The sequence below is a fragment of the Muntiacus reevesi genome, chromosome 18 (assembly GCF_963930625.1).
Source record: "Muntiacus reevesi chromosome 18, mMunRee1.1, whole genome shotgun sequence".
Lineage (NCBI taxonomy): Eukaryota > Metazoa > Chordata > Mammalia > Artiodactyla > Cervidae > Muntiacus > Muntiacus reevesi.
This window is the reverse complement of record NC_089266.1, coordinates 12,927,210-12,946,897: the sequence shown is the minus strand read 5'-3', so window position 1 is coordinate 12,946,897 and position 19,688 is coordinate 12,927,210. Positions and strand designations below refer to the sequence as shown.

At 56.6% G+C, this 19,688-nt stretch overlaps 2 protein-coding genes across 5 annotated transcripts in view; one reads left to right on the top strand and one right to left on the bottom strand.

Annotated features, from left to right (window-relative positions):
- B3GNTL1 (UDP-GlcNAc:betaGal beta-1,3-N-acetylglucosaminyltransferase like 1) overlaps positions 1 to 15,859 on the top strand; it is a 109,741-nt gene extending 93,882 nt beyond the window's left edge. For 2 of the 4 annotated variants that reach the window (XM_065911179.1, XM_065911176.1), the window contains exons 9-13: positions 1,055 to 1,190; positions 1,319 to 1,387; positions 1,822 to 1,896; positions 9,501 to 9,605; positions 10,826 to 11,704. In XM_065911179.1, the coding sequence (XP_065767251.1) occupies positions 1,055 to 1,190; positions 1,319 to 1,387; positions 1,822 to 1,896; positions 9,501 to 9,581 (361 nt within the window). In that variant the 3' untranslated portion in view covers positions 9,582 to 9,605; positions 10,826 to 11,704. Of the gene's footprint in view, positions 1 to 1,054; positions 1,191 to 1,318; positions 1,388 to 1,821; positions 1,897 to 9,500; positions 9,606 to 10,825; positions 11,705 to 15,603 lie in introns of those variants that run through there. The other 2 variants (XM_065911178.1, XM_065911177.1) reach the window with 2 other exon arrangements.
- The window catches only part of TBCD (tubulin folding cofactor D), a 145,033-nt gene continuing 137,252 nt past the window's right edge, over positions 11,908 to 19,688 (bottom strand). The window contains exons 35-39 of the mRNA XM_065911174.1: positions 19,364 to 19,453; positions 18,899 to 18,986; positions 17,952 to 18,058; positions 15,775 to 15,859; positions 11,908 to 12,143 (exon numbers count right to left, since the gene is read on the bottom strand). Of these exons, the coding sequence (XP_065767246.1) occupies positions 12,129 to 12,143; positions 15,775 to 15,859; positions 17,952 to 18,058; positions 18,899 to 18,986; positions 19,364 to 19,453 (385 nt within the window). The 3' untranslated portion in view covers positions 11,908 to 12,128. The remainder of the gene's footprint in view (positions 12,144 to 15,774; positions 15,860 to 17,951; positions 18,059 to 18,898; positions 18,987 to 19,363; positions 19,454 to 19,688) is intronic.

The following is a 19,688-nucleotide window of genomic DNA, read 5'->3' as shown; positions in this document are numbered from 1 at the left end:
CTAGGATCTCTTCCATTGTCTCCTGAGGTTTCACGTACATGTGTCCTCACACTGAGCTCCTGTGAAGCAGGGTGATGTGAAGGTGGGTCTGTGACGCCCCGGTGGTGACCTGCCGCGGCTCGCCCATAGTGTGGAGGGTGCTCATGTATCTGGGGGGGCCAGGTATCCGGCCAGATGGCTGGTGCCACACACACCCTCATCCTGTTTTCATGCGATAAGTCTTTTATGCTGGGACTCTTCTCTTTTTGCAGTGTGAGGCTTTGCCACCCACAGTGTAAAAGGTGATCTCATGTTAGTTTCTGTGTCGGATTAAAGTCTTTGAGCGGCAAAACCTCACAGAGCAGCGAGTGCTAATTACAACTTCGGGCTTGTCGATAATTGAATTCCTTCAAAGTCTTTCTCCAAAAGCCCTGTGAGAGGCTCCCTGAATCTTGTCCTTTACATTTTAAATTGAGAATGATCAACATTTATATCATTTAACAGTTTCACTATGAAATACTTCCAACAGCCAGAAGGGCTGGAGGAATCATCTTTAAGATGAAGTTACCCATTTCCCCAAATCTGCATCTCCCAGGTTCCATTTCCTGGTGTCTCAAGTTTATTTGCCATAGGATCCATTTCTTTATACTCTGACCACATGTGATGTCCTCTAAACAGTATACTTTCCCTCTTTAAAAACGTAATGTTGGTGGTACATTCTGCCTCATTCTTTCTGAAAGTGGCAAGTGGCAGTTGCTGGACACCAGGGCGGCTGAGTCTTCCTTGGGCTCCCCCAGTTCTGTGCCTGGTGTCCCCCACACTTCCTGAGCACGTGGACATGAGCTGGGCATGTCCGAGGGTCCAGGTGGGGCAAGGAGTGTGACCTTGTCGTCTGGGCTTCTGGGTTCAGTCGCTCAGCCAACAGCTGGAGCGCTGCAGCTCCCCTGCCCCCGCCCACCCGAGCCCCAGACCAGCGGGACTTGTGGGGCAGACTCCCGGTTGGGGAGGAAGGCCTGGGGCATCAGAGGCCCTGCCCTCCTGGCTCTCACCCCTCACCCACCCCTCACCCCCGCAGGACCACCATCTGGGCCCACCGCGTCCGCTTCCTGGAAGAGCGGGCCCTGCCCCACTGGGCGACCTTCACCATCTGGAACGCGGGCCGGCAGGGCCGCCGGCTGTACCGCAGCTTGACGGCGGGCTCCAGGCGCAAGGTGGGGCCCCGCCCCTGCACCAGCCCTGCCCCAGCCCCAGCCCACCCTGCCCCACCCCCCACCCCACCCCTGCCCGCCGGCCGCACTGCCCCCGCTGCCCCTGAGGCTGTGTCCTATGTCCTTCCCAGGTGGCTGCCTTCTGCGACGTGGACGAGAACAAGATCAGAAAAGGCTTCTACTGCTACGAGGACTCTCAGGTGTGGGCCCCCACCCGGGAGCCGCTCACACCACACCTGACCCACCTCTGGGTGCTATCCCAGGCCTTTTGAGTAGACACTACCCAGAACCTTCCTCCTGGGGAAAGGCCATCTGAGCCCAGATAGCTGCCAGGCTTGGCAGAGGCAGCCCCCAGGCTCCCGGAGTCTCTTGGACCCCAGAGGGCCCCTGTGCCAGCCCCCCGCTACCCCCAGCCCCACTGGAGATGCTGTTCACAGGCCTGGGTCTGTCCACTGCCTGCCTCGGGAGTCCTGGGGTCGCTGTTGATGGCCGGGCCGGGGTGTTGGAGAGCAGGTCCAGTCTTGGGTCTGGCTGTGGCCCTGGTGCCCATCTGAGGGCATCAATCTGTGAGCAGGGCGGACGTGGGGGAGCAGGGAGCAGCATGGGGCAGCCCGCGACCCTTCCCTCCTGCCAGGAAAGGCCCAAGCCCCGGATCCCAGTCCTGCACTTCCGAGCTGCAAGGCCACCCTTTGTCATCTGCGTGAAGCTGGTGAGTATCAGCTCTCTCTCCGCGTGTGGCTAGGACAGCCCCAGGGTCAGGCAGCACGTCGTGTCCACCAGGAGGGCATGGGCTGGGATGGCAGGTGGCGACCACCGCTCTGGGGGTGGGGGGCAGGAGGGTGGCCTGCACGGGGGCCACCTCCAGCCAGGCCCGGGGTGCCAGGGAGGCGGCGGCGCCCCATAGAGCGGGCTGCATTTCCCCTGACAGCTGCAGGGGACGAGGCCGCCCAGCTGCAGCTGTGTGGCCCTGTGCGCCTGTGCCCACTGGGTGGCCAGTGTCCTGGCGCTTTTCTCCATCACACCCTCGCCGTTTCTCCCTATTTGTGGCCGCACGGGACAGGTGCCTGCTTCTCGGCTCCAGACTGGACACTGGGGTCCCGCAGGGAGGCTATGAGCTGGGTCCTTGAACTACGCTCTCCTCATGGGGGTCTCGTTCCCAGTGTGCGAGTTTCCATCACGAAGCCCGCTGGTGGGCCCTGGCGAAGGCAACCTTCTCTTGGCCTTGGAGCCCTCGGCCAGCTGGCCTGCCCGTCTCTTCTCCTTGGTTTCCAGGAGCCTGGCATCGACAGGTGCTGGCCCTTGGTCAACTAGTGTTCAGCACGTTTTCTCTGAACAACAAGACAAGTTGTGACTTGTCTTTTCACAGGTTCTTCCCAGAAAAACTTACTTTTAACACAGTACATTTATCAGCTTTTCTCTCATGATGAACACTTCTAGTGTCCTCCCATTTGGGGAATTCCTCCTTGTGGTCAGAAAGATAGTCACAAATGCAAGTGTAAAGTGTCCTTAACCCACCTGGACTGTGGGGCCAGTCCTGTGGGCTCGCTTAGGGCGAGGCTGCCCCAAAGTGTCCCCGGGAGGTGCCGGTGGTGGGTGAGTGAGCAGGGCCCCGTGCTGTGCCCTGGGGACGGGGTGTGGTGACAGATGTGCACACAGATGGCTGCTTCCAGCAGCTTCCAGCCTCTGAGGTTGGAGCTTCAGTAACCAGGGTGCCAGGCCAGAGGCCTTCCTGCAGGCAGTGGCTTTTGCAGAAGGAAGGCAGTTAGGCAACAGTTAGGCAACAGCAGCAGGAAAGCGAGCAGGACCCGCCTCTCACTCCCACCTCAAGTGCAGACACTAGCTGAGTCTTGGGCTCAGGGAGCCCGTGGGCCCCGCACACACTTTCACAGCAAAGGTGGCCCGCTCTGCGTGTACACAGTGGACAAGCCTGTGGAGGGCATCGGAGAAAGGAGAGCCCTTCACTGGTGACTGATTTGAAGATCCCAGGCCCCCTCCTGTACCTCCTTCTGCACTAGCGTCACTCACAGCTTCTGAGTGCAGTCTCCTGTGTGGTCCAGGGGTCCCCCAGACCGGCCAGGCAGCCCATGTGGACGGGGGATGGGGCTTCCTTGAGGCCGTGCTCCTTCAGGGCTCAAGCTGACGCGGTATGGGGGGTGTCGCAGCGTGTTGGTCAGGCGGGGGGTCGCGTGCGGGGCCGGAGCACAGGCTGGGCATCCCTCTTCTTCCCGTCACTCGAGGCACCGCTGTGGGAGAGCAGGTGTGAGGACAGGCTGAGCCCAGGAGCCTGGCGCAGGGAGTGGCCTCAGAGCGCCAGCCAGTCCCACGTGGCCAGGCGCAGCCCTGGGCTCCAGCCCCACAGAAGCCGCGAGGCAATAGAGGTGTGCTTCCCACTGCTCAGTCGGTGACTTTGCACCACGGCTGAGCTGAACACGTGGACCAGAACAGAACTGCAGGGGCACAACAGGCTTTGTCAGTCTGAACAAGGCCACGTGAACTGATTTCCACGTGGACGTGTTTTCACTTCTCTCAGACACAGACCTGCGGCGGAATCGCTGGTCTTAGGGCATCTCACGCTCCACCCATCACCCAGAGGTCCCAGTTCCTTATGTCCTCACCCACCTCGTGATGTGTGTCTGTTCATCACGGGCGTCCTGGTGGGTGACATGGCTCTCGTGGTGGTTTCGGTTTGCATCTGACACCTGAGGACTCAGACGTGGGCTTGTTAGACATTTCTCTGTCTCCTCTGAAGAATTGTCTGTTCAAGTCCTTTGCCCATTTTCTGAGCAAGTTGCCTTTTAATAGAGTCTTGAGAATTCTCAGTATTTCTAGATTCAAGTCCCCAGTCAGATGCTTTGGCACAAGTTTTTTCCTATCCTGTGAGCTGTCTTTTTCACTCTCTTAATGGTGTCCGTTGGTGCACAGAAATGCTTAACTTTGACAAAGTCCATTTTATCAGTTTTTAAAGAATACTATTTATTTCTGGCTGGGTGTGGTCTTGCTTGTAGCCCGTGGGATCTCTTGCGGTGGTGCCTGGGCTCAGCAGCTGCAGCAGGCAGGCTTCGTCGCCCCACGACCTTAGTTCCCCGACTAGGCACTGAACTCAGGTCCCCTGCATTGGAAGGCAGTTTCTCAACCACTGGACCACCCAGGATGTCCCCATTTTATCTATTTTAAATTTGACTGCTCCTGTTTTGGTGTCACTGCTAGGAAAATAGCACCCAGTCAGGGGTCATGAAGATTTACCCCTGTGCTTGCTTCTAAGAGTTTTATGCTTTCTGTTCCTTCATTTAGGTCTTGGACCCATTTTGAGTTGACGTTTGCATGTGGGGTCGGTAGGGGCCAGTTTCATGCTTTTGCAGGTGGCTGTGCTGTGACAGGCCCAGGGCCAGGTGGCCAGATGGCTCCGGTCCCAACCTGTCACCCTGAGGTTTTCTTGTTAGACTCTTTGCCAGGTTGAACCTGCATTAACTGTCGCTATATAGCAAACTACAAACTTAGCTTCAAACAACACACATTTATCACTACCTCACGTTTCTGCGGGTCAGAGGTCCAGGCACCACAGGTGGGTTTCAGCTTCAGCTGAGTGGTGGAGTCTGCCAGGGACGCGTCTCATCGGGAGGCTCGTGTGTAGCAGGTTTGCTTCCAGACTCTCGTGGTCACTAGCAGCAGTCAGAGCCCAAGGATGTTGGCCAAGGGCCTCAGTGCTTTGCTGGCTGTTTGCCACCCGCCCCCACTCCCCCCATGATGGCAGCTTATTCTGCAAAAGCCAACAAGGGGCTGGGTCTGTAGCAAGACGCCCCTCACAGTAACGCATGACCTAACCATGGGGGTGACATCCTAGAAGCAGGGGTTCCACAGGATGCCGGCGCTGTGAGGCGGGGTCATGGCCGTCTGGGGCCCGGCTGACATCCTAGGAGCAGGGGTTCCACGGGGTGCAGGCACTGAGTCAGGGTCATGGCTTTCTGGGGTCTGTCTGCCACAAGGACAGACTCACTGCTCCTGTGGCCCTCGCCCACCTGGTCTTGCATTTCCTGGTTTGGAAGCAGTTTCCTGAGAGGCCGAGATAAGCGATGTTCTAAGTTGCCAGGGACATTGGATGAATGATGATGGGGTTGCAAGGAGCAGTTGTAATGTGAAAATTTAAAGTATACACAGATGATACCTAACTTTTCAAAGAAGGTGGGCTCTCTTAAGGGTCTGCTTCTCAGGAACCTAAAATAGTCATGAAGCAGACAGCCCCACCCATGCAGACCTTGGCTGGGGAGCAGACGTTGGGCGGGGAGGGGGTACCTTTCCCGTTCCGTCACCTGCTCCATGCCTTTGGAGGGTCCAGAGGTAGAAATGCAAACACAAACGTGACCTTTTTTTTTTTTTGGGTCACACCACACCACATGGTATGCAGGGTCTTCCTCAACCAGGGATCAAACCCTTGCCCCCTGCATGGGAAATGCGGGCTGTTAATCACTGGACCGCCAGGGGAGTGTGTGTGTGTGTTTTAAACCAACATCAGCATGTCATCCATACTTATTCTATATTTTGCTTTTTCACCTAATGGTATATCTTGGAGTTAATTCCATATAAATCCACTGGCGCCACCTAACTCTGTTGTTCTTACCTTCATCGTGAAGGGAGCTTTCCGACACATTTCGGCCAAAACAGTGAGCCCCCGCTGCTGTCCTCTGAGCCCCAACTCCCCCAACCTGTGATCAAGGCAGATTCTAGCCTTGTTTCTTCATCATTGTTTCCTTAAAAGATTAAAAGCTTAAAAAAACTACCCAAACAACACTATCTCACCCCAAATATCCAGATATCCCATCAGTGTTGAAATCTGCCTTGTAGGTGTGTTTTATCTTTTCACGCTTGTGTGCTAGAATGCAGACCCGAGGTAACCTCCGTCTCCCTTGCTTTCTTGCGACCTGTTTGTTGACGAAACCGGCTTGTGGTGTAACATGTTTCTAGGGGCTCAGGTCCAGGGTTCCTTATGCTGGCAGGAATGCCTCCACCGCTGGCTGGCGGAGCTTCTGAGGGAATCACGTCCCTCGTCCTAAAAATATTTGCATCCCACTCAATTATACGGCCACTCCAGTACTCTTGCCTGGAAAATCCCATGGATGAAGGAGCCTGGTAGGCTGCAGTCCATGGGGTCACTAAGAGTCGGACACAACTGAGCGCCTTCACTTTCACTTTTCACTTTCATGCACTGGAGAAGGAAATGGCAACCCACTCCAGTGTTCTTGCCTGGAGAATCCTGGACGGGGGAGTCTGGTGGGCTGCCGTCTATGGGATCACACAGAGTCGGACATGACTGAAGTGACTTAGCAGCAGCAGCAGCAATTAAATGGATGTTTCATACATTTATTATCCAGATATTATCTATTATTATCTTACAGAAAATGTACAGAATGTAACATCTTGCAGAAAAACCCCAATGACCTTTCTGGCCAACCCAATACTTACTGATGTAGCTTCAGGCCATTTTTACTCTTTGCTGTTAGAAATAATGCTGCGTATCTTTATATATGCATAATTTTGCTCAAGTGGCTACACGCTTGGGAGAAATGTTTGAGAGGTGCTGGTCAAAGAGCATGCCCGCCATCAGCCATGAGACCAGCCATTCTGTCCCTGGAGGCTGAGCCAGTTTACACCTCCACCAGTGACCCTTCTCCAGTGGGACCAGATGCACCACCTTTGCAAGCTGCTGGTGAAAAATAGTAAGGTTATGGTTCCAACTGGCAATGTCATGTTGTAGGTAAGGGAGGGCGTCTCTTCACATATTTGTAATCGTCTTTATTTCCTTTTTGGTAAATTATCCTTTTCATTGGCCCATTTCTCTGTTGGTCTCAGTATTTTTCTTTATATAGTAACAAAAACAAACTACTATCTGTGAAGTGTTGCAAATTTTTCTGTGCCATTTGACTAAATTTGTATCTTTTGCCACTTGGAAATTTTTTATTCAGGTATAGTCAAAATAATTTTTCCTTTTAAGGCTTTTAGAGGTTTTATTCATTCTAAGACAATCATTCCTCATTATGAAATTTTATAAAAACATTAAGTCTGGTCCTCAGACTCTGGTTTTTTCCTTATATTTTCGATACAACTGGAATTTATTTTGTTATAGACTTTTTCTTTCCATTAGGATCCTCAGTTGTCCCAGCATGGTTTGGTGAGATGTCCATGTCTTTGCCTGTCAGAAAGTGCCATCTTTGTGTGTTAGGTATGAATGTGTATTTGGAGCTACTTCTGGAGTCCTGGCCTTTTTCTACTGATCTGTCTGCTTTGCATCATTACTGACTGTAGCTTTATGATGTTCACCACTGAGTGAAGCTAGTCTTCCTTCATTATTCTTTTTAGAACTTTTCTCACATTTCTTCTGTTTACTCTGAGGCTGTGCCGGGTGTCAGTTGCGGCACGTGGGATCTAGTTGCCTGACCAAGGATCAAACCCAGGACACCTGTATTGGGAGTGTGGAGTCTTAGCCACTGTACCATCAGGGAAGTCCCTCTCACATTTTTCTTTGATAAACTTTATTGTGAATTCCTCACACCTTTAGGAAATGGCCCAAGCGTGGCCTATCAGCTGCGTCTGTAAACATAGTTTTACCAGAACAGAGGCAACAAAGGGGTAAATACGAACCACCTGCCCTTTAGGAAACTGCAGCATTTGTTCCAGAACCTGCCGCAGTTTAACAGATGACAAGCCATCTCCCAGCACCGCCCGGTTCTGTGGTTCTGTACTTTCTCAGCTCGTCCTTCAGTCGGAGCGCGTGGTCCCGGCTTGTGTGATGGAGTTGGCTGTGTTCCCTGGGGTCCGGCCTCCACTTCACGCTAGAGGCCAGCTCTTCTCTTCCCGTCGGTGTTTCGGGATCCAGCCATGGGCGTCACACCAGAGCCTTGTGTGGAGGGTCCTGCCTGCTGTCCTCGGCTTGTGGGGTGGCCACGTCTTCTGCTTCGCTAGACAACGCCTAGGGAGTGGCCAGGGGACACACCTGGAGGCAGGGGGGTTCCGAGGCCCCACAACTAGACGGTGGGGTTCGTTTCCGTCTGATCATTGGCAGGGCTGAGACCTTTCCCACATCAGGTGTGTGGATTTCCTCCCCTGACGTTTCTGATCAGCTTGTCGACGCGATTGTGTGTCTCCTGACTTGCAGAAGTCCCCTGTGCCCTCTGGGTTCTCGCTCCTTGTTAGTTTTATGTCTGACCTTTCTGTTGTCTTACGGAGCTCTCTCCACTCATGGAAACATCTAACTTGATTAGTTTTGTGAAGTCAGTCCCCTCCCCAGGTCAGGGATGGGCCTGTCTGCCCGGTGGCTCCTCTATAAACCCAGGTCTGTGACTGGGCTGGCCCTGAACCCACAGGTCAATTTCCTTTGAAAATTCAGAGATAATGGGAGGAGAAAAGGGGGGCTGGGGACAGCAGGTAGAGGACAGAATGTGGAAATTCCAGTTGTTTTCCAGGTAGAATGGTTTCCATTCAAATACTTCTCGCAAAACTTAGGTAATAGCAGTAGTTGCAGAAACAGCCAAGGACAAGGAGGAGCCTCTGTGTGGGGTCCCAGGAGAGATGACACCCAACGGGAGGAACGTGGTGGTCAGCTCAGCCCTCCCAGGTCCTGCTGGAGATGCCCGGCTCTGCTGGTTATGGAGGCAGGAGGGGACCTGGCAGGTGGCGCTGGGACGAAGGACAGGGAGCCTGCAGGTGTTTCCCCAAACAGCGCAAGGGCGGGCTGGGGATCCATGAGGCAGCCCTGGTGCAGAGGCTCAGCCGAAGGGTTTCAGACCACTGGGTCCTGCACCAGAAAGGCCCCAGGGTGCCAGCAAGGTCCCAGGGTGGACGTGGGCAGAGCCTGCCTCCTGCAGGGCCACAGCTTGTCACAGCCATGGGGACAGGCCTGGAGTGGGGGGTAGGAGGGGCTCTGCCTGCAGCTGGTTGTGGAGTCACAGGCTCTGTCCCCAGGGCTGCCTCCCACCTGTGGCCCCTGCAGAGGGTGTGGGGCAGGGGGACATCTGAGAGACCCCAGGATCAAGTCAGGACTGGGAAGCTGAGTCTGCCCTGAACCCAGGCATGAGTGAACAGGATTGCCCATGTGAACCTCACCCAAGTCCCCGGGGTGGGTCAGCCACCTCCTGCAGCGGGGGGCCAAGGCCAGGGTGGGTGGAGGCCCCTCAGAGGACCCCCTGCCCCCATCTCCCTGGTGACCAGTGAGACAGTGGCCAGCGGATTCCTTTCGAGCCCCTCCCTCCTCTCAGCTGTGGAACAGAAGCTTGGGGTCCCGGGTGCAGGCTGGAGAGAGCCGACCTGTCGCCCCTCCCACAGGACCTCACGGGGGGCGTGTTTGAGGACAACCTGAGGTCGCTGAACCTGCAGGAGGGCCGGGACTTCCTTCACTTCAGCTGACAGACCCGTGGCAGCTGCTCCCAGGTACGTCCGAGGCCCCCAGCAGCTGCAGCCCAGGGCTGAGGCCAGCAGGGAAGGAGGGCCCTGGGGCCCCCACACGGGGAACATGCATGTGGGGGGTGGTGCCCAGACGCCCCACAAACTCCACTCACCAAGAGAGTGCTCAGTATTTTTACCAGGCATGTTTTATGTGTGGTCTACGCCCCACCATGTATTTGACACATGTCCACACGTGTGTACACACAGACCAAGGCCCGGAGCAGCTCCTCTGCTCAGTGCAAGGGCTTGGCTGCCCACCACGTGCTCCTCAGCCTCCCTCGCGTCATTGGCACCAGCAGCTTGTACTCGTCACTCCCGGCTCCCCAAGGCCATGATCCCCAGTGCCCGCCTCGTTCCCAGCTCTGGCCTCTGTGGAGTCTGGGCCACGTGTGGCTCTGTCTGTGTGGGGTCAGCCTGCATTAGAGACGTGGGGCTGGACGAGGCCCGGGGACAGAGGCTGTGCGCTGACGCTCCTCTGGTGGGGAGTCGGCCCCTCTGAGTGCGGCGGAGACCTGGGCAGGGGAGGGAGAGGCCCGCAGTGCCTGGCAGGGGCCGCGGGTGTGAGTGGGCATGGGAGCGCCTCTTTCTCTGGTCAGTCCTAAGTTGGAGGTGTGACCAGAGCTGGGGAAGGTGGCAGTTCTGACCACGTCCAGGCCACTGGGGGCCAGCGGCCACAGCAGTCCTGTGTTGAGAAATGGCCTGGCACTGCCCATTTGGTCTCTTGGTCTCAGGAGCCCAGTGGCTCTTCCCTGAAGGTGATGTTGGTGCCACTGGGCTTCTCCTATATCCAAGAAGAGATCATGGATGTGTTGAGTCGTTAGTGTCATCGATGCCGGAGTGAGTGATGACTCCCAGGGATGAGGGCCCTGCCCCTACAGTTCACCTGAACAAGGCAGTAACTCCCGGCTCCGAGGAGGGTCAAGGGGGCTTGAACAATCAGGAGTGGCTTCTTTGTGAAGCCACGTCTGGGTCAGAATTCCCAGCCTCGGTGATTAAAGCACTGGGGTCTCTGCGTGCAGAGGGTCTTGGGAGACCCTTCACAAAATAGAAAGGTGTCGATCAGAGGCAGAACTGGTGTTCTAGCCACAGGGCTCTAACACCTTCTAAAACTGTGTGTGTTTTCATACTGCTGCTACTGTTGTCAAAATTCTATGTGCTTTTGAAAATCCACAGAGTAGCTGTTGTTATTTTTGTTACACGGTCAGTTTTCAGGAATCTGCCTGAAGATGTTTTTGTCATCACAACTGGGAGGGGTACCCACCGGCGTCTAGGTTGTTGCTAAATATTCTGCAGCACAGAGGACAGTTCCCACAGCAGTGACTCGACTGGACTCGACAGTGTGAAGACGAGACCAGCCGTGTGCCGAGGAGGGTCGCTGTACCACAGGCACCTGGTCTGCGCTCACCAGGTGTGTCCAGCCGAGGCGGGCTGAGACCACCGCGGCCGCCACGCGTCCCACGAGAGGCAGTCCGTCCTGGCCCGACAGCTGCGCCTCACACGTTCTCACCCGTCCGTCCACACCTCTGCTGCGCCCGGACCTCACCCTCCCGGCTCTGAGACCGGCCACACCAGTGCCCAGGTGGGGAACCTTTACGCACACTGGCCTCTGGACAGGCCCGCGTGGGCGCCAGCCTGTGTGGAGAGAAGCCGCCTGTCTTTGCTTCACAAACCCTGAGTGTGTACCCCACTCTGAACAAATGGAAAAAGGGTACAGACCATGTGGTTCTTCCACTTCCTGGAGGTCACACGTTGGCACAGCAGTGAAGCTGCCGACCATACCCTGTTTCAGTCCGGGGTTTGAGCTACTGTCACAAGTCCCTGTGTGGGTGAAATTGGTCCCCGCAGCGTTCAAAAAAGTGTCAGCTCTGAACAAAACCACACAAAGGTAGGTAACTCGCGATTACTATGTGCACTGTATGCTAGAACAGGGTGAGGGAGGAAGACGCTCCCCACACGACCCCTCAACAGCCCTCTGCAAAAGGACCCGGAGAAGGCAGCCACTCTCAGCCCGAGGCATCGCGCTTTCTCTGCCCTGTGATCTGACATTAAATGTGAATCTCCTAGAGCTTGTCAGTGGGTTAGACCGAGCCCAGCAAGGCCACACCGGACGTGGTAACAGGACAGCCATGGGAGGCTGCAACCGGTCTTCCCAGGCCTGTGCTCCCAGAGCACCCCTCCCAGGGGCAGGGGTGGGTGGGGAGGGACCCTACACGCCCCTCTGGTTCCAGCTCCCCGACCAGACATCCCAGCCGGCACCAATGGCAGACACAGACGGGGAGCTGCTCAGCAGGTAATTTTATTAAACGCGGGTTGGGGATGAGGACAAAAGCACCGACAGGCCAGGGCACCCGGGCGCAGGACACATGTGAGGAGACGCCACCTCCAGGTAACAGACTCCGGGTCCCTTGTACGCACCAGCCAGGCCGCCATCCGTCCGCATCTTCCCTGGCAATGGTGCCCGGGCTTCTCCTGGCCAGGCAGGCACGAGCTCAGCTTCCAGGACCGGCCTCAGCGGACGGCAGGCTGCGGAGGACACGGGACGGGGTCAGCCGGTCAGTGCTGTCTCCCCAGCCGTCCCTGTGCCCCTTCCCCGAACGTGCCAGGAGCCCGTGGGCAGTGAGTGGGTGCGGAGCGTGACTGTGCTGTCCCCACAACTTCGCCATCTTTGCAACATTTTCCTAAAAATGTCGAGAGCACGTTTCCTCAGGAAGTCAGTGGTGTGCCTGGCCATCACACAAGGAGGCAGAATCAACACTCAGCCGGCCGTCATCAGCTGCCCCGCCTGAGGACCGACCAGTGCTGCCCCCGCCCCACATCTCAGGGGGTCCTGCGGGGCCCCCAGAGAAGACCAGGCAAGGGCCGTACCCTTGTACGGCAGGCGGTGGTGGGGGAGACTTCACCTCAGGAATAACTCCGCCGCAAAGAGAAGAAATGGAGAGTTAAAAGAGCACAGTGAACTGAAGGACAATGACGGGAGCAGTGGCTGAATGAAGGCACGCCACGACCGCCCGGGCCCTGGGAAGCGAGCGCAGCACAGCCCGAGCCCCCTGCGCGGTGCCGCCGTTCTGAGTGTGGCACATCGGGAAGGAACGCCGTCCTGATGGGCAGTCCCCGACAGAACAGCAGGAAAACTGCAGGACGTTAACAGAAGGGGAAGCGAAATGGTAAAAATGTCATTAACCACTGCAACCGCAGACAAGAAAGGAAAGAAGCAGGATTGAAGAGAAATCGGCAAACTAACCCAGTAAAGCCAAAATCACCTATTAAATCCAAGTGGATAAAACACTCAAGTTACCTATTTTTAATCCAGTTTAACCATTTTTGGTAAGACCTAGTTACTGTTTATAAGAAACTCAAATATAAGAACGTACATAAACACTAAGCAAAAACTCCACTGTGGCTCTCAACATCACACCAAGGAGACCTCAAGGCACGAAGCATCATCACAGATAAACGAGAATATTTCCACCAATGGTCAGTCTGCCAGGAAGATGTCACAGACTTAAAACATGCAGGCACCTGGAGCGAGTGAAAGCGGCTCAGTCGTGTCTGACTCTGCAACCCCGCTGACTGTAGCCCACCAGGCTTCTCTCTCCATGGGATTCTCCAGGCAAGAATACTGGAGTGGGCAGACTATCCCTTCTCCAGGGGATCTTAACAACCCAGGAATTGAACCAGTGTCTCCTGCATTGCAGGTGGATTCCTTACCAGCTGAGCTACAGGGAACACATCTTCAAATGCATCACAGAAGTTGAGAAAACTAAAAAAAGAAATTGAGATTTTTCTCAATCAACAAAATGCCACCGAAGTAGAGTCAGGCAGATTGGGGAGCCCTGTGCGGTGCATTTAAGAAAAACATGCACAGACTGAAAGTCAGTCACCTTTCTCAGCCCCCACCCCAAAGCTGGGAAACGGAAAGATCAGAAGATGAACTTAAATGGTGACTGACAAGCAGCTGGCGGCTGAGCATGATGGGGCACAAGCGCGAGAAGCCCTGGCGCCCTCTCCACGGAGCTCGCTCTCCCGTGTGGCTCCCGAGGACCAGGACCAGGAGCAGCTCTGCTGCAGCAAATGCCTCACACTTCGCTTACCTCGCTCCTGTTCCCCTGAAAGGCTGGTCTTAACAAAAACGTACAAAATACAAAAAGGCAAGAGAAAGCAGTCTGAAGAGACAGTGCAGGTGTAAGAACCAGACTCAGACTCAGAAATGGCAGAGATACTGCAACTATCAGACCAGGAACTTCAAACAGCTGGGATTACTACACCAAGGACTCTGGTGGACACAGTGGAAGCCACGGAAGGGCCAGAAGCCACCAAGTCTGTGAATGAAACAGATGCCTCCAATGGGCTCATCCAAAGGCCAGACATGGCCAAGGACATAATCAGTGAACTTGAAGACAGGTCACCAGAAACTTCCCAAACTGAAAGGCAAAGAGAAACAAAAATGGGGGGGAAAATCCAAGAACTGTGGGAGAAATACAAAAAGACATGGAACATCTCTGCTCCAAAAACCATAAAACACTGAGGGGTCCGTGGATGGAGACACCGTGTTCACAGTCAAGAAACTCAGAGCAGAAACGTCACTTCTCACCTAACAGACCTTCAGGCTGCAGGCAACCTCGGCCAAACTCCCAGTAAGTCTATCCTACAGGTGTGGTGGGGACCCGAGGGCTGGGAAGAGAAGACGACCATGAAGAAGGAAGAACCGTGAGACGGAGATAACTGGGCACCAGGACCCACTGTGAGATCCCAGACCCCTCCCACATCTCGAGGACTGAGAGCTGCCTCTGTGGCTGCAGGCTGGCTGGCTCATGGATGGACAATCTGGGAACAGAGCCACACGTATGGCCTGATGCCACCACGCAGCCAGGAGGGGGCTGATTAGGGAGATCATAGGTCCAAACGTAGAAAATAACACATCAAAGCTCTTAGGAAAAAGACTGTCAACCCTGGAGGAGGTCGAGATACCCAAGCAGGACCACGTTAAGTCGAAGGATGAGAAGGTCGTCCCTGGAGGAGGAGACACTTGCAGGACACACGTCTAGAAAAAGGCCCCTGAGGACAAAAGCAGAGAAAGACGGGCAACCTGGAGAGAACACAAGAGGTCCGACGTGCAAGGAAAGACAATGTCCAGAGACCTCAGATCTCAGACGAGCTCGTTCCCGTCACCAGGGAAACCAGGGAAAGCCCACCGCGGACAGCCACACAGCCCTGAGCGCGTGCGGGGGAGCGCTGGGCACTCTGGAGTCTGCTGTCACACTGCCCACCTGAGTCCTCTGCCTGGCGTGTCCACCGGAAATGGGAACTGTGCCCCAGCAGCCTGAGGCGCACGCCTGGGGTGGTCAGGGCAAAGACGGGGGCGCATGGAGACCTAGAGCTTCGACGCCACGCTCTCCTGCACACACGTCCCTCCTCAACCATCTCTCCAGAGCAAGGGTTCGTGCCCAAGGTCAGAGGACACAGCTGATGGGGACAGGGGGAGGGCACGCCCCTCCCCAGGGTCGCAGCTCCTGCAGGACCCACAGACTGAAAAGAAATAGAGCCCTTGATTCTCTGCCAGGAGCACAGAGAATAGTCTCAAGTCTCCCAAAGACACACTAGCTGCAAAAGCAGCTCGGGGCCCTCAATGTCAGGAAACCGCAGCTACGAGGCACACGCGCCATGGAGGACGGCGACCTTGGCGGGTGGACGGCACCGGCCCTGGGTGCGACAAAGTCCCGGAGTTGGACGGGTGTCTGGGGGCAACGGCACAGCGGAAGGCCGCTGTGCTGCTCTGAGGGCGTGAGACTGGGGTGCTCAGCGGGCCAGTCCTGGGTGCTGACGCGCCACAGGACACGAGACATGCTTGGCGGGGGGGCAGCGGCAGGAACACCGCCCATCGCGCAGGACGGCCCAGGGCTCAGGGGAGAGGCTAGGACGGGCAGGGGGTGGGGAGCAGGTCGGAGAGGAGAGGGTGGGCCTCAGCTCTGCCCCCATCCCACAGGCCTGCGGTGCTACCTCCTGGGGTCCTGAAAGCGATTGACGTGGAATGTGCGGCGCAGCCTGGAATGTTCTAGACCCTGGAGCTCAGAACAGGAGCTCACAGAGCCATGTCTGGAGGTCTCACAAGGAAGGGACCCCGGGGCCCCCAGGTGGCCTGAGGGGCAGGGGATACCTTGGGGACCAGCTGCGGCCTCGGCACGCCCAGGAGGTCACAGAGGTGGTTCCGCTGGGCTCTCACGACCGGGAGCTCGGCATCCCTGGGAGGAGAAGGCGGGAAGCAGCGTCAGTCATGGGGACGGTCCACGGGGTAAACCTGCCAAGATCTTCCTGGCGGGTGTGCAGAAACCCCCACGCCCGAGATGAGGTAGAAATCAGGGAAAAGGATGCCTCACCTGCACTCGCACAAGGCCTTGCTCCTGAATGCTTTCTCAGGGAACCCCAGAGGATAAGCTCCCCCAAACAGGGAGCCCCACCCAGGGGCCAGAGCCAGGAAATACCAAGACAGCAGGGAGATGGGGGCCAGGGCACAGATGAATTTTATTTCACTTTGAAAGCTGTTTACTTACAACTTTCATTAAAAATAAAAATTTAGCAACACCATAAAACCGGGCATGTTTTTTTTTGTAATAAGAAAAAAAAAGGTTATCCTTAAATCCTCTGGAATTTTTTAACAAAGGAATTCAGTTACGGGACAGGTTCCCCTCTGCCCTGAACTGTGAGAGGAGGAAGGCAGGTGTGGGGAGCTCAGGGGACCCTGGGGCCCGCCGGGCGCTGCTGGCTTCACGTTGCCCTCCCTTCACTGTCCTTCTCAAGCACGGAGGGCATGCCTCTGTGCTGTTATCACTGACAACATCACAGACAGACGTGTCCTCTCCAGCGCTTGCAGAGCAGAGGCGTCCCGTCTCCTGGGGCCATGCTTTCTGCTCTGGAATTTTCATTGCGGGGCCTGCAGCATGTTCACCAGAACGCCCTCCTCCTGGAGACAAGTGTCTCCCGAGGAAACCTCAATGAGGCCCTAAAACCAGAGGCCCTGCCATCCTTCAGGGCAGCCGGGCCGTCAGGCGGGGCGGAAGCTGCATCGACGCTCGGTCTGTGTGTAGGGCTCGGCCCCGCAGGAACGTCACTGTTTCGAGGGAGGTCCCTGTGAGGACATTACGCATGTCCCTCCCTCATAAGCAGAGTGAACTGACCTGGATGGAACCCAGTCCTGGGGGCCCCTCACTGCTGCTGCCTGAGTAACCTCTGACCTTTGGTTCTGTGCCCAAAATGGGGATGTGGAGAGTGGTCACCTTGAAGGAGCATGTGCAAGTGCCTGAGGGTGCACGCATACATGTGAGCATGTGCATGTGTGCAGTGCCTGGAACGGGACAAGCGTCACCCACGTGTCATCCTTCGGTGCTGCCTGCTGGACCCATGCTCACAGGCCACCCCTTCCCTGCTTCTCCATCAGCGCCTCCCTGCTCCACTCAACACCCCTCTTTCAAACCTGTCATCCAAACCCATCAAGAGTCAAGGAGCCAACAGAGATGGCAGGAAACTGCTTAAAACAAACCTGCAGCCCTGACTTGGAACAAGAGGCGACCCTGGGTGCCTAGGAGGGAAGTGAGTATCTGGGGTGGGAGGGAGATATTCTTCCTGGCTCCCTCAGTCTGTTTGATTTCTAAACATGTCCACATGTGGCGTTTTCCAATAAAAGTGAGCAAAGGCCAGTGGACAGCCCTCCTCTGAAAAGAGTTGGGGCCTGGAGGCTCCTTCTCTCCTCGGGGCCACGGCTGACACACGTGGTGCGTCCCCACGGAGGGAGACACTGTCTGCCACACCACACCTCCCTGCATGTCTGATGCCATAGTTCAGGGGGCAGGAGCTGCCGTTCTCAAGTGATTTCAACCCCAACAAACTGCAGAAAGGGTGCCCAGAGCCATGACATGATCAGTGGAAAAGTGGCCACAGAGAAATAAGAAGTTAGCCTCTAACCAATCTGTGCTCAGAACAACCCAACTTTTCACTTTAAAAAAATGGTATTTGGGGGAAAAAAAAAAGGTATTTGGGGAAAAATAATTTCACTTCAAAAATCTTCCAAGCTAAACACCCCAGGAGGCTCCTTCTCTTCCCTCATCCTCTTGGATGTGAGGAAGTGAGCCTGCGCGACAGAAACGCAGACACGTGGGTGAGGAGGGGTCGGCCAGACACCACTGCCTCCTCGTAACCCAGAGCTGAGCTGAGGGCTGGAGCCCCTCCTTCCTCTAACCTCCGGAGGCTTTTGGGAGAGACCCTGACACGCTCCGGGGGTCCCACTCGCTGAGGCGCTGCACCCGCCGCGCTCCCAGGGGAAGGCCGGGCCGCACTCACCAGGCTGTGCTGCTGAGCACGGCCATGACCTCGTCCAGGACGGCGGCAGGCACCACGTCATAGGTCAGCACCATCTCATACACCTGGCTGGCCGTGTTCTTCCGAATCTGGTGGGACCGAGAGCAGGCAGCTCCTGAGGGCCCAGAGTCCCAGGAAACCAGGAAAGGCTGGCTGGGCAGACAGCTAAGAGGAGCTGACCTTGGACCCCACTCAGGATCCGTGGCCACAAGCACCACGGCCGCCCCGCTCCCCCACGCCCCCCAGCAGCCCTTGTCAAGAGGAGACCGCACAGCTTCCAACGTGTCCTCGCTGAAATGCTGCGTTAAAGCCTGCCCCGTGTCAGGGCAGTCCTCTCATTCGTTTTCTTGTCTACTGTGCCTGGTGGGGACTTACTCCACGGAACAGGTGTTCTCAGAGCCCCCAGGCCCACCCCAGGGGGCCTGGCCAGCAGGTCAGGGCCTGAGAACCTGCATTTCTGATCATGGGGAAAGGGGCATCCATGACCCCCACTAGGAAGACGTCACATCTGGGTATCTCATCTGCCAAAGGAAGAGAAGACTTCCCGAGAACCTGACTCTGCGGTGGGGGCTGGGGGGCAGCTGTTGCCCCAGGTGGGGGTAAAGCCACTCAGCTTGGGCTTTCCACACCCACTCTCGCTGGGGGACCCAGGCGCACCTGTGGCCAGGATCCCAGGGGGCAGGGGTCCCCCCAAGTGTGGGCGTTTCCCTGACACCCGGGCCCATTGCCTGGGGCTCCGGGGGAACATCAGGACCCGCCCCCAGGGGCCGAGCGCAACCATCACACGGCAGCCGCCGCATGCACCAGGCCCGCCCTCCACTGAGGCCCACTCGCGCCAACACCAGGAAGCGTCAGCCCCGGCACCGCTGTGGGGGCTGGGACAGTGGGCCCCGGTGTCCACAGACAGGACCCGCAGCTCAGACACTCACCACAGGGAAGGGATGGCAGAGCAGGAGGAAGAGCTGCAGGAGGACCTTCCTCCTCACGTCTCCGGGGAACTGCACCAGCCCACAGAACCTGCAGGGACCCCACACTCCAGTGAGTGACCCAGGACGCCCCAAACCTTCACTTCCCGGGGCAGGAGGGGACCCAGGTTCTGCCTGTGAGGACCCCCCTCCCCGCAGGGAGGCAGCCCAGGTTCAGCATCACTTTCTGTCGGTGGGGCATCCAGACCGCCAGTGTCAGGGAATCAAGTCTTGTTCTATGACAAGGCTCCCTGACCCAGTGCCCGATGACCTGTCTAGGAGGCTGGTCCAAGGGTGGGCAGGGTGTGGCAGGGCCCCCCTGCTCCGCCTGGAACACGGGAACATCAGAACTAACACCCCCAACCCTGTGCTCTCAGCTGCTGGGCCGGCCTCTCCCCTTCCCGCGTTATTAAGTTCCTTGGAACTCACACTGCGATGCTTGACCGCAGTTTCTGGACGTCTTTGGACTTCTTGATCTCTTCCTTACAAAGCGCAAGCAGCTTCACACAGAAGGGGTGACTGAAAGGAGAGCAGAGGACCTGGAGGCGGGCTTCCGAGGAGCATCTGCCGATGGCGGCCCCCAAAGACAACTCACCCCGGGGGTGCCCACTAGGGCACACAGCCGGCCCCTTCGCAAGTGCAGCAGGGGACAGAGACCCACTGTCCTGTGCGCTCAACAAGCCACCTTCCCCACGGCCCCGCCCTGTCCTCACGGCCCCGCAACAGGAGGGCAGACCAAGCCCTGGTGGGGCCT